This window comes from Capricornis sumatraensis, chromosome 5, assembly GCF_032405125.1.
Source record: "Capricornis sumatraensis isolate serow.1 chromosome 5, serow.2, whole genome shotgun sequence".
Lineage (NCBI taxonomy): Eukaryota > Metazoa > Chordata > Mammalia > Artiodactyla > Bovidae > Capricornis > Capricornis sumatraensis.
The window spans coordinates 111,908,138-111,922,467 of NC_091073.1; the positions used below are offsets into that span (position 1 = coordinate 111,908,138).

The 14,330-nt window shown below is 40.7% G+C and overlaps 1 protein-coding gene across 1 annotated transcript in view; it reads right to left on the reverse strand.

Annotated features, from left to right (window-relative positions):
* Positions 1–14,330, reverse strand: part of TPK1 (thiamin pyrophosphokinase 1) — a 395,099-nt gene that overhangs the window by 100,893 nt on the left and 279,876 nt on the right. The window contains exon 8 of the mRNA XM_068973117.1: positions 12,824–12,935. Within this exon, the coding sequence (XP_068829218.1) occupies positions 12,824–12,935 (112 nt within the window). The remainder of the gene's footprint in view (positions 1–12,823; positions 12,936–14,330) is intronic.

Sequence of the window (14,330 nt, forward strand, 5' to 3'; positions counted from 1 at the left end):
CAGGGATTTAAATTTGATTTAATATCTGAAATCCAAGTCGTGCAATGTATTATTATATCAATACGACTCTTTTAAAATCACAGGATCATCTCAATAACCCCCCCCCCCAAAAATAAAAAACAGAAAAAGCAAATTCCAATACCCTTCCATGATAGATTAAAATAACAAACAAAAACCACGCAAAGTAGGAATATAATGGGCTTTCCTCAGTCTGATCAAGGACATTTGTGGAAAACCAACACTGAATGCTTTTTTTCATGTGATCAAGAACAGGACAAGGGTGTCCACATTTGCTCCTCTCAAACCTATCTGAATACTATTTCAATACTATCTGAACACTATTCAGTATTTGACTGCAGGTCCTAACAGGACAATTTGGCAACAGAAAAAAGTATCCACATTAGAAAAGAAGTAAAACTATCTCTATTTATAGATGACATGATCTTGTAAATAGAAAATTCTAAGAAGTCTACTAAAACACATTAGAACTAATAAATATGTTCAGCAAGGCTGCAGCATATAACATCAACTGATACAGAAATCAATTGTATTTCATATACTTCATTATACCAGTGTAAATATAAAGTTAAGGAAATAGTTCCATTTATACTTAGAATACATTTAACAAAAGAAGTACAAAACTTATACTATGAAAATTACAAAGCTTTGCTGAAAGAAATTGAAGATATAAACAAACTGAAACTATCTGATGCTCACGGGTTGGAAAATTTAATGTTGATAAAATTTAAGGTTGATACAGCTATAGTCGTCCCTGGGTATACGGGGGACACTAGTTCCAGGACCTGCTATGGATACTAAAATCTGTAGGTACTGAAGTCCATGAAGATTCTGCACCCAGGGATACAACCAACCATGGATCAAAAATGTAGTAACATATTTATAAAAAAAAAATCTGCACATAAATGGAGCCATGCAGTTCAAATCCATGTTTTTCAAGGTCAACTGTACTTCTCAAACTGACCTAGAGTCAACATAATCCCTATCAGAATCTTAGCTGACTTCTTTGCAGAAATCAACGACTTAATTCTTGACCATTACTTTATACTGTATTCAAAAATTAATGCAAAATGGATCAAAGACCTAAACATATGGAAAAAAAAAACTGTTATAAACTCTTTAAAGAAAATATAGGACTAAATCTTTATGACGTCGGATTTGGCAGTGTGACACCAAAAGCATAATCAACAAAAGAAAAAACAGATAAATTAGACTTCATCAAAATGAAAAATGATTGCGTTTCAGAGAACACCATTAAAAACAGTGAAAAGAGAGCCTGCAGAATGGGGAAATAAATATTTGTAAATCTTACGTGATTTGTGTCTAAAATACATAAAGAATACTTACAGCTTAATAATAAAAAGACAACACAATTGTAGAAGAGCCAAAGGATCTCCAAAGAAGGGATACAAATAGCCAATGAATACCTGAAAAATATATTCTATATCATTAGTCACTGCTGCTGCTGCTGCTGCTGCTAAGTCACTTCAGTTGTGTCTGACTCTATGTGACCCCAGAGACAGCAGCCCACCAGGCTCCCCCATCCCTGGGATTCTCCAGGCAAGAACGCTGGAGTGGGTTGCCATTTCCTTCTCCAATGCATGAAAGTGAAAAGTGAAAGTGAAGTCGCTCAGTAGTGTCCGACTCTTCGAGACCCCATGGACTGCAGCCTACCAGGCTCCTCCGTCCATAGGATTTTCCAGGCAAGAGTACTGGAGTGGGGTGCCATTGCCTTCTCCGATCATTAGTCTCTAGGGAAATGTAAACCAAAACCACAACAAGATACCACTTCACACCCACCAGGATGGCTAAAGTCAAAAACTCAAATAAATGTAAGCATTAGCAAGGATGTGGATAAGTCAGACCTCTCACACAAGGCTGGTGGGACTTTAAAACAATGCAGCTCCTTTGGAAAAGAGTCTAGCAGTTCCTCAGCAACTAAACATCAAGTTACAATATGACCCCACAACTAGGTGTGTACCCATGAGAAATGAAAACATGTCCATACAGAAAGCTGTAGAAGAATATTTATTTTTCATAATAGACAGAAGGCAGACATAATCCAAAGGTCCATTAGTGGATGGATGAATATGACATATTAATATTATACAGGGGAATATTGTTTGATCATAAAAAGGAAAGAAATACCATTAAGTTCTACAACATGGATGAACCCTGAGAACATGCTAAAGTCAAAGAAGCCAGTCACAAAGCCCATTATATAATTCTCTTCATATGAAAATCTAGGATAGGGGAATCTATAGAGGCAAAGTAAACTGGCGGTTGCTTAGGGATGGAGGAGAGGGCAGGGTGGGGGACAGGAAGAGTAGGGGGGCTGGTGCCTGGAGAATCCTGTGGACAAGGGAGCCTGGGGGGCTGCTGTCCATGGGGTCGCACAGAGTCAGACACGACTGAAGCGACTAGCATGCATGCATGCATTGGAGAAGGAGATGGCAACCTACTCCGGTATTCTTGCCTGGAGAATCCCAGGGACAGGGGAGCCTGGCGGGCTGCCCGTCTACGGGGTCGCACAGAGTCGGCCACGACTGAAGTGACTTAGCAGCAGCAGCAGTTGAAGGGAACACGCTTTTTGAGGAGATGAATATGTCTGTAATTTGACTGGCAATGGTTGCACATATTGGGACTTCCCAGGTGTCTCAGCATAAAGGAATCTACCTGACAATGCAGGAGACTCAGGAGTTGCGAGTTCAATCTCTGGGTCAGGAAGATCCCCTGGAGTAGGTACTGGCAATCCACTCTAGTATTCTTGCCTGGAAAATCCCATTGGCAAAGGAGCCTGGTGGGCTACAGTCCATGGGGTCAGAAAGAGTTGGACACAACTGAGCACAACCATGCATGGTTGCACATATTTGCAAATAAACTAAATATCACTTAATTTTAAATGGGTGAATTATATATATATCAATTATATTTCAATAAAACTATTAAAAAGAAGTCACTTCCTCCCAGCTTAGTTGACTAATGCCAGAATCAACGCATGCCTTCTAGATGAGCGTATTGGTCTGATTTCTTTTGCTTAAATGATTTGGTGATGGTCATGAGCCTTTATAGATACAGAGTGAAGCGTTCAAGTATGGCCCTTTGTAAGATCTTTTCCAGATATAAATATGGAAGTGACATCATCAGACCTTTGTCCCAGGGCTCCCTCTGACCTAGTGCATACAGGCAGAAGTGAAGTGGTACTTTGCAATAAAACTTAACATTTTTTAAAAAAAAGACTGAATCAGTCTGTGATCCTTTAAATATAACGTGTGTGTGCTCAGTTGTGTCCAACTCTGCGACCCCATGGACTGTAGCTCACCAGGCTCCTCTGTCCCTGGAATTTTCCGGGCAAGAATACTGGAATGGGTTGACATTTCCTCCTCCAGGGGACCTTCCTGACACACAGGTCGAACCTGCATCTCTTGTATCTCCTGCAATGACAGGTGGATTCTTTACCATTGTAGGTGATTACAATTTGATTTTTTTTTAATTTTTAAAGGGTAAAATAATGACTCATACAAATATAAAATGAACACAAAGATTTCAGTTAAGTCATTAATTGATGAGAAAACTAGTATGATGTAAAAAAAAAAAAAAAAAAAAAAAAAAAAACCTGTTTCAAAGGTGACTACAAAGGATAAACCTACTAAGACAGCCAGGAATGCTGAAATGGATTTGCTAATAGAAAACTGGCAATTTATATAGGGTGATAATGCATGGAGTTTTCGAAACAAAAGCTCAACTGAATTATATGAACAGGAAACATACAGTATGAACAGCCCTTTACCAGTCAACTTCCAATTCCACAACATTTCTAAAATAAGCAAAGATGATGAAAAGCTAAGTGTCACACAGAACCAGATAACCCTTCAAGGGCCTCTAGACTAGGCCCAAGAATCCACTTAAAGATACACAGATATCTTTTTGCCCGTATCAGTGGGTTTTGCAGTTTTCCGTGACAGGTTTAAGAGCGGTGTGCCTCTGCATATAATTTGACTTGTAAGTTTCTACGCTATTTGATCTACCATATTTCACTAGGTTTAACACATTCATTTCCCCCACATCTCTGCAATTATAACTGGTAGAATTTTTTCTCAGTGTACATAAAATAAGGAGGCATCTTATAACTGATGACACCTTAGATTTGATGAAATACAGTCATTTCACCAAATTAGAAACTTAAGGAAGTGATCTTGGGGTGGGAAGCTTTAGCTAACATATTCCTTGCAGAAAAAAAAAAAAAGTAACTTTTTAAAAGCCATCCTCAGTATCACCACCTTTGACTGTGTGTTTTAGGGAAAAGTTTTAACAATGTCTTCAACTGAAATTGGATTACTGATTATCAAATGAATTAAGATACAACAGATACTGCCCTTTAATCAGAGAAGAAATGTTGACATCACAGTTTGAGTGCTTTTTTTTTTTAGCACTGGACTAGAAAACCAATAATTAAAAAAATGACGAAGATTAAGAATACGAAACAACTCACACACTAGTGGCACTAACTCACAAAAGTTATAGCCTAAGTATGTATGCTGCTGCTGCTAAGTTGCTTCAGTCCTGTCCGACTCTGTGCGACCCTATGGACAGCAGCCCACCAGGCTCCTCTGTCCACGGGATTCTCCAGGCAAGAATGCTGGAGTGGGCTGCCATTTCCTTCTCCACTAAGTATGTATAGCTATTGTCAAACCATGATAACTCACTAGAATCACTTTGTAAGGTATAAAGGAGTGAGAAATAAGACTTTTCACTGAAAGTGCATTAATAGCAACTGTAGTTTTCTTTTCTTTTTTTTAAATAGACTCTTGAACTGTTCCCTTGATAGGCTGGCACTTAAAAATCCTCACAGAGAACTCCTGCAGGAAATCTTGGTACCTGTACACACTTATTACACAGTATTTCCATAGAGATGAAAACTCTTTTCAAACTGTTTTCTCGGAATTTTTTTTCTTTCAAAACTCATTCACTTGGGCTAGATTTGAGTCTCTTTCAGTCAATGCTATGAAATTATTTCATTCTGTCACTTATTTCTATACTTTGAAAAAACACAAAAGAAGGAACAATGGATACATAATTTCAAACTCAATTTGAGTTATAAAGCAGATACCTGAGCAAATTGAGGGCAATTCTATTTAAATTTTTTCTTAGGTGAAAGTGTAGTGAAGTTAAAAGTTTGTCCCTCAGAAATTTTTATGTTTCTTCCAAATTAATGTTAATTTCCTACCAGTATGTCTTCTTCCTGGTTCCTTTGCTTTCTTTCCCTATCTACAGTTTCCTTCCCCTTATCTAAAATTCCCTTTAGTGATTTTTCAAAAAACATCAACTTACTTTCTATGGAAAGTATATAAATAGCATCGTAGACTTGATATATAAATATAAACATCACCGAAGACTTGAATTCAAATTCTGAGTGCATCGATCCCTAATGACATTAATTTGGTCCATTGCTAAGTAAGGCTGTGAACTACCATATCCTTATTTCAAAAACGGGGGATCTGGTAATTTTTCAAAATCAATGAATGACATCAAGCAGCAGAGGGAAGGAAAACCAAATACAACAAAAGTTATACTTAAACACGCTGTAGTAAAACTGTAGCCCATCAAAGAAAAATAAAAGGTCTAAAGCATAGATAAACGCAGATTATAAACAAAATTATAAACAAAATTTGACTGTGAATCCATCAAAAGCAAAAACAGAAATCCATAAGAATATGGCTGAAAGTTTTTATTATGTTAATATATATGGCTAAAGTGTTCATCAAGATGGCAGACAAAGAAAAGACATTTTTTTTTTTTGAGAGAAGAGCGGACTCCTACTTATTCCTGCCTCACTGACGGAATCCCAGTTTTATTTGGGGTGACCATGTCCTCAGATTAAAGAAGTTTCATGTCCTAGCCTCCTCTGCAGCTAGGGTGGTGTGCGACAGTTCTGGCCACGGAGGCAAATGATCAAACGAGGCAGGGTTTCTGGAAACGCCGGGGATCCCTGATGCCTGCTCTCCTGCAGCATGTGCTGCCCGCTTCCTGCCGTGCTTTCCCACCTGATGCTAAACAGGGGACACTGCAACAGAGACATCTTGTGTTTCGAAGCAAAGGCTGAATAAATCACAGAAGCCTTGCCCTGTAAATGCTTAACTCTGCACTTTATTACACAGCGTCGGTGGGGCGGCAGGGCATGGGGCGGGGCGGCGGGTGCTGTTTAAAACCATTATTTCAGTTACTCATAATTGAACACAATCCTATTTGTTACAGATGAAGAAGAAAGAAACATGATTACGAACCCAGGTCGAATTTTTGGAAATCATGAAAGTGTTCAGAAATACAGTAATACAAATAAAATCAAGCATCCATACAGCACAGATTAACTCATAAATTGTAATTTTTTAAAGGTGTACTTTACAAAGCAACACTTAAGTATAAGGTCTCTAGAGATGAGTCCTTAATATGACTCATCGAGTACAGGATCTTATGGACAAAATTTCTAATTATCAAAAGCAATTCAAATTCTAATTAAATGGAGACAGAAATTATGTTTATGGATGGAAAGACTCAGTTTTGTACAGGAATTCTCATTCCCAACTGTTCTAGTCTCCCAATATAATTTCTAAATTAAGGCTGATTCTGATAAAAATTATAATGGAATTGTGTGTGTGTAACATTTGAGAGATGGGAATACCAGACCACCTGACCTGCCTCTTGAGAAATCTGTATGCAGGTCAGGAAGCAACAGTTAGAACGGGACATGGAACAACAGACTGGTTCCAAATAGGAAAAGGAGTGTGCCAAGGCTGTATATTGTCACTCTGCTTATTTAACTTATATGCAGAGTACATCATGAGAAACGCTGGACTGGAAGAAACTCAAGCTGGAATCAAGATTGCCGGGAGAAATATCAATAACCTCAGATATGCAGATGACACCACCCTTATGGCAGAAACTGAAGAGGAACTAAAAAGCCTCTTGATGAAAGTGAAAGAGAGTGAAAAAGTCAGCTTAAAGCTCAACATTCAGAAAACGAAGATCATGGCATCTGGTCCCATCACTTCATGGCAAATAGATGGGGAAACAGTGGAAACAGTGGCAGACTTTATTTTGGGGGGCTCCAAAATCACTGCAGATGGTGACTGCAGTCAGGAAATTAAAAGACACTTGCTCCTTGGAAGGAAAGTTATAACCAACCTAGACAGCATATTCAAAAGCAGAGACATTACTTTACCAACAAAGGTCTGTCTAGTCAAGACTATGGTTTTTCCAGTAGTCATGTATGGATGTGAGAGTTGGACTGTGAAGAAAGCTGAGTGCCAAAGAATTGATGCTTTTGAACTGTGGTGTTGGAGAAGACTCTTGAGAGTCCCTTGGACTGCAAGGAGATCCAGCCAGTCCATTCTGAAGGAGATCAGTCCTGGTTGTTCATTGGAAGGACTGATGCTAAAGCTGAAACTGCAGTACTTTGGCCACCTCATGTGAAGTTTTGACTCACTGGAAAAGACCCTGATGCTGGGAGGGATTGGGGGCAGGAGGAGAAGGGGACGACTGAGGATGAGATGGCTGGATGGCATCACAGACTAGTTTCGGTAAACTCCGGGAGTTGGTGATGGACAGGGAGGCCTGGCGTGTTGCGGTTCATGGGATTGCAAAGAGTCGGACACCACTGAGTGACTGAACTGAACATTTATCAAGCTACAAGTGTATGAAGAAGAGAAAAAAGCCAAGTGTATGTGCAAATGGGCTTCAGCTGTGTCCAACTCTTTGCAACCCCATGGACTATTGCCTGCCAGTCTCCTCTGTCCCTGGGATTCTCCTGGCAAGAATACTGGAGTGGGTTGCCATGCCCTTCTCCAGGGGATCTTCCTGACGCAGGGACTGAACCTGAGTCTCCTGCAGCTCTTGCATTGCAGACAGATTCTTAAACATGAGCCACTGGGGAAGCCCTCAAGTCAGGAATATCCATGGAAATTTTGAAGAACAAGGTTGGTAGGCTCAACCTAGCACATTTATTATAAAGTTATGGCAACTAAGGCCAGTGCAGTATCAATACAGGAAAAAGAATGCGAGCCAAGGGAACAGACTAGGGACCCAAGAAACATACCTATGAATTTGAAAACTTAACACAAATTATTGGAAAAAGGATGCTAAATGATGCTAGAGCAACTGGTTATCAGTAAGGAAAAAAATCAGATCCCTAACTCATACACAAAAATCAATTTCAGGTGAAAGAAAAGACCTAAAAAAGAAAAAAAAAATCCCTTAAAGCTAAACTGTAAGAACATCTTTATGACCACGGGGAATAGAAAGATGACTTATGACAGAAATTACAAATTTGAAAGAGAAAGATTGATAAATTTAACTACCTTTAACTTTAATCTCTCTGTGTACAAAAATGCCATAAACAAATAGAAAAGGCAAAGTATAGCCTGAAGATCATTATGGTGTGAAGAGCTTCTAAAAATTAGTAGCAAGAAAAAAAAAAAAATAGTCCAATGGCTAAAGGGCAAAAGAAAGTAGCAATGAATGAAAGAGGAAAGCTACATGGATAAGAGGTATAAAGATATTTTCCCCCACCAGTCTTCAGAGAGGACAGTGAAATATCACTGACACTCATCAGACTGGCAGAAATGATTAACTCTGACGTTATCAAGAATGGGGTGAGGACAGGGAGCACAGACTATTGGATACTCCTGGGACGGGTGTACACTGGTATTTCTGCTGAGCCACACGACATGTCCAGTATAGGCGAGGGTGCATTTGCCCACGACGCAGCTATTTTATTCCCACACATACACAGCCTAAAGAAACTCGAGTCCCAGATATGTGTGTGCGTGCTAAGTCGCTTCAGTCACTTGTCTCCGACTCTCTGCGACCCTATGGACTGTAGCCTTCCAGATTCTTCTGCACCTGGGATTTTTGGAGGGGGTGGCCATTTCCTCCTCCAGGGGATCTTCCAGATCCAGGGATCGAACCAATGTCTCTTATGTCTCCTGCATTGGCAGGTGGGTTCTTTACCATTAGTGCCACGTGGGAAGTCCCAAACACACAGGACAGAATATCCACAGCATACTGCTATGAACTAAGATACTGATGCTGGGAATGACTGAAGGCAGGAGGAGAAGGGGACAACAGAGGATGAGACGGTTGGAGGGCATCACCAACTTAATGGACATGAGTTTGAGTAAGCTCTGTGAGCTGGTGAAGGATGGGGAAGCCTGGTGTAGCAGTCCATGGGGTTGCAAGAGTCGGATACGACTGAGCAACTGAACTGAACTGAACTGAACTGAACTGATTGAAGATACTGTAATATATGTGATTTCAACAACATTTGTAAACATACACTTGTGGGTGATGGTGCCACGGCAGGAACTTGTTTTAAAGACAGTCTGTGATGTGGCATACCACAAACTGAACCATATGAATCAGACTCCTTTTAGAACTTGTGGCATCATATTTTATAGTGGGTATAGACAGAGAGAGTGCCAGCCTCAAGACCACCTTAAGACGATTTTGCTGCAATCCCTTGGGAGGACTTGCTTATTCTCCTTGACCCGAGATGTGAGCACCCCTGACTAGGTTACTGCCTCTCCCTTCTCCTCCTGCAGCCCCAACCTGCTACGTTGCAGGTGTGAGAGACAAACTGACATGGAACGGAGAGCTCTGCTTTCACAAGGACACTGAGTACAGCCCTGGTGGCTCAGATGGTAAACAGTCTTCCTGCAGTGCGGGGGACCCAGGTTCGATCCCCGGGTTGGAAAGATCCCCTGGAGAAGGAAATGGCAACCCACTCCAAAATCCCATGGATGGAGGAGCCTGGAAGGCTACAGTCCATGGGGTTGCAGAGAGTCAGACATGACTGAGTGACTTCTTCTGAGTACATACAGACCCCCGTTCTGTGAAAATAATCCATCCACTTATTTCCAAGCCAGCACGGTGTCATCTCAGTTATCTGTACTACTTTTTAATGAGGCCGCATCACCTATCAGAAGACCCTATTCATTAGCACTATTACCACAGATCACTGATAAAACACTGTCTCAACACTATTACTTTTCACAGCTTGTGAGGTTGCTATTACTTGCTTCCACAAAGTTGTAGAGAATCAAGTACCTATTTCAAAAGCTGAAGCAGTCTATAAATACATAGATAAGTAACAGCATAGAGCACTTTGGCAGGGCTGAAACTTTATTATAGACAAGAAGACTAAAAGCCTGTCATGCCCAAGGCCCCTTCCCGGAGTAAACTTTATTATTCAGATATTGTACACTATCACTTATATGTGGAATTTAAAAAGTACAGCAAACTATTCAATATAGCAAAAGAGAAGCAGACTCACAGACACAGAGGACAAACGAGCGGTAACCAGTGGAGGGTGGGCAACACAGGGGTGGGGGAGTAGGAGATACAAGCCCCTGGGCATAAGACAGGCCATGAGGACATCCCGCACAACATGCGGCGTATAGCTAATATTCTGCAATAACTGTAAATGGAGTGTAACGTTTAAAAACTGCTTAAGGAAATTTTAAGTTAAAACCATTAAAAAAAAAAGTATATTGTTGTAGAATACAGCAGCTCTGCTGCTGCTGCTAAGTCGCTTCAGTTCTGTCCAACTCTGTGCAACCCCAGACGGTAGCCCACCAGGCTCCTCTGTCCCTGGGATTCTCCAGGCAAGAATACTGGAGTGGGTTGCCATTTCCTTCTCCAATGCATGCATGCATGCTAAGCTGCTTCAGTCATGTCTGACCCTGTGCGACCCCATGGACAGCAGCCCACCAGGCTCCTCCGTCCACAGGATTCTCTATGCAAGAATACTGCAGTGGGTTGCCAGTTCCTTCTCCACAGCAGCTCTGAGAACGTTCTAAAGAACACCGACGGTTCTCGTGTATCCTATGATTCTCACCTGTTCAACCCCTAAGATAAAGAAGCAATATGGTGAAGGACAGGGGAGCCTGGCATGCTGCAGTCCGTGGGGTCACAAAGAGTCAGATACTTAGTGACTTAGCGACTGAACAACCACAGCGTCCGCTGCCTGTTCACTGTGCAGAGCGCTCGGCATGTTTTGGTGTCAGCCCTGGCAAGATGAGGTCACTACCAGATCCGGGAGGAAGTTCACCACTGGCTAGCATGGGTCCTTGGAAATAATGGGAGCTCCAGACAGTAAACCAATTGTCTTAGGCCGGAAATGTTTTACAAAAAGCTTCTGATGGGAGCTCGTGGCAGCTGCAGCTAACCAGCTTCAAAGCCTGTCACAGGCTCCCGTGCACTGGAGGAGATCTGTTTTCATCAGGGTCCTTTCAAATTCTGATGAGCTGGACAGACATTTGCTTCAAAATATCTCTAGTTCTTCCTAATTGTGTCAGCAGTGGCTCCTAGAAAGAACTTCTAAAATATCTTTTAATCTTCGTTGTATTTATCTCTTGAGGTATTTATATCTTTATGGGAACCCAAAAGTTTCATGTTATAAAAGAATGTCATGGTTCCATATTTTACTTTTTACAACCTTAGAGGTATCAGTCAATTATGAGATAATCCCTTTGACATTCACTCAAAGCCCTTTGATTAAATTGTTAACTGTTACTCCTGGGGACTAGGGGTGATTATTTCACAATGCCTGATGGTTTCTTTTGGAATCAGCATTTATTTCATGAGAAGATCCACCTCATTTTTTGTTCTTCAATCCAGACAGTTTTAGAGAGATTAGTACATAGTACAGTTCTTAAGTACTGGAGAACATTTGAAAATTTAGTCAGAACAGCTAATCTTATAAAATCACAGATGTTTAAATAACTCTATTTAGAAGAGCTACTTCTCTTGAAAAGTAAGGTAGGTTTAAAGTACACAAAACCACAAAAAAGGCTGGACAGAGTGCTTAGCTATGATACCAAATGTATGACCCATAGAAGAAAAAAAAACTGGACTTCAAAATTAATGAATTTAGTTAATTAAATTTCAGAAAATAAAAACACAAGTCAAAGAGTCTGACAAAATATTTTCAAGTCATATTATCTGATATAGGACTTACATCTAGAGTACCTAAAGGAATCTTACAAGTCAATGTAAAAAGAGAGATAATCCAATTAAAATACATGCCAAGATTTAAAAAGATGTAACTCCAAAGAATATACACAAATATATGGAATTTAGAAAGGTGGCAGTGATGACCCTGTATGCAAGACAGCAAAAGAGACACAGATGTGTAGAGCGGACTTTTGGACTCTGAGGGAGAGGGAGAGGGTGGGATGATGTGGGAAAATGGCATTGAAACATGTATACTATCATGTAAGAAAAGAATCGCCAGTCTATGTCCGATGCAGGATACAGGATACTTGGGGCTGGTGCACGGGGATGACCCAGAGAGATGTTATGGGGAGGGAGGTGGGAGGGGGGTTCATGTTTGGCAATGCATGTACACCATGGTGGATTCATGTCAATGTATGGCAAAGCCAATACAGTATTGTAAAGTAAAATAAAGTAAAAATAAAAATTAAAAAAAATAAAAAGAATATACACAAATGGCCCATAAGCTCCTGAAAATGTGTTCAGCATCATTAGTCATCAGGTAAAAGAAAGTAAAAACCACAGTGAGACATCACTTCAGACTCACCAGGATATGGCGAAACTGGAATCCTCACACATCACGGGTGGGAATGTAAAACTGGTATGGCAGCTTTGGAAAATAGTCTGGCTATTCATTGAAAGACTAAAGGAGTTCACATGTGACCCAGCAATTCTACTTCTAATTATTTATCAAGATAAATTTTGTAAAAAAATAAGAAAGAAAGAAAATCTCCCTTTGTGCAAGGGTTTTACTTACTGAGGTTCCACTTTAGGCCTGTTGTTGTCACCTGATTGCAAGGCTGTCCAACAGGAATGAGGCCACACCAATCACCTTCCATCCCAGTATCTACATGCAATTTGTGCTTTCCCTGAGGCAGAGAAGGAATGATCATTACGATGGGATAAGAAAAGACAGCACGTTGATGTGCACTGAAGATCTGGTCATATGCACCAGGAACCAACCTAGTGATGGTTCACATAATTTGTCATACTTAATCCTAGGAAAAGGAGTATGTCAAGGCTGTATATTGTCACCTTGCTTATTTAACTTATATGCAGAGTACATCATGAGAAACGCTGGGCTAGAAGAAACACAAGCTGGAATCAAGATTGCCGAGAGAAATATCAATAACCTCAGATATGCAGATGACACCACCCTTATGGCAGAAAGTGAAGAGGAGCTAAAAAGCCTCTTGATGAAAGTGAAAGAGGAGAGTGAAAAAGTTGGCTTAAAGCTCAACATTCAGAAAACTAAGATCATGGCATCTGGTCCCATCACTTCATGGCAAACAGATGGGGAAACAGTGGAAACAGTGGCTGACTTTATTTTTTCTGGGCTCCAAAATCACTGCAGATGGTGACTGCAGCCATGAAATTAAAAGAGCTTACTCTTTGGAAGGAAAGTTATGACCAACCTAGATAGCATATTAAAAAGCAGAGACATTACTTTGCCAGCAAAGGTCCGTCTAGTCAAGGCTATGGTTTTTCCAGTGGTCAGGTATGGATGTGAGAGTTGGACTGTGAAGAAAGCTGAGTGCCAAAGAATTGATGGTTTTGAACTATGGTGTTGGAGAAGACTCTTGAGAGTCCCTTGGACTGCAAGGAGATCCAACCAGTCCATTCTAACGGAGATCAGTCCTGGGTGTTCATTGGAAAGACTGATGCTGAAGCTGAAACGCCAATACTTTGGCCACCTCATGCAAAGAGTTGACTCATTGGAAAAGACCCTGATGCTGGGAGGGATTGGGGGCAGGAGGAGAAGGGGACGACAGAGGATGAGATGGCTGGATGGCATCACCGACTCGATAGATATGCGTTTGAGTGAACTCCGGGAGTTAGTGATGGACAGGGAGGCCTGGCATGCTGCGATTCATGGGGTTCCAAAAAGTTGGGACACGACTGAGCGACTGAACTGATACTGAACTGATATTGAATCCTAACAACAAGCTTAGGTTAGATAGCATCACCTATCAGACTCAATGGCCATGAATTTGAGGAAACTCCAGAAGATAGTGAAGGACAGGGAAGCCTGGCATGCTGCAGTCCATGTAGTTGCAAAGAATCAGACACTATTTAGTGACTGAACAACAACATGTAGTGAATCATCCTATAGAACTTTCACCTGACTTAATACTGGCAACAGTTTTACAAGGTATCTTACTGTTAATTAGTACTTTAACATATCAAAAAACTGAAGTTTGCAGAGATTAAACTGTCCAGCATGTACAGATAACAAAGAGCAGGAGCTGGATTACTGCCTATAA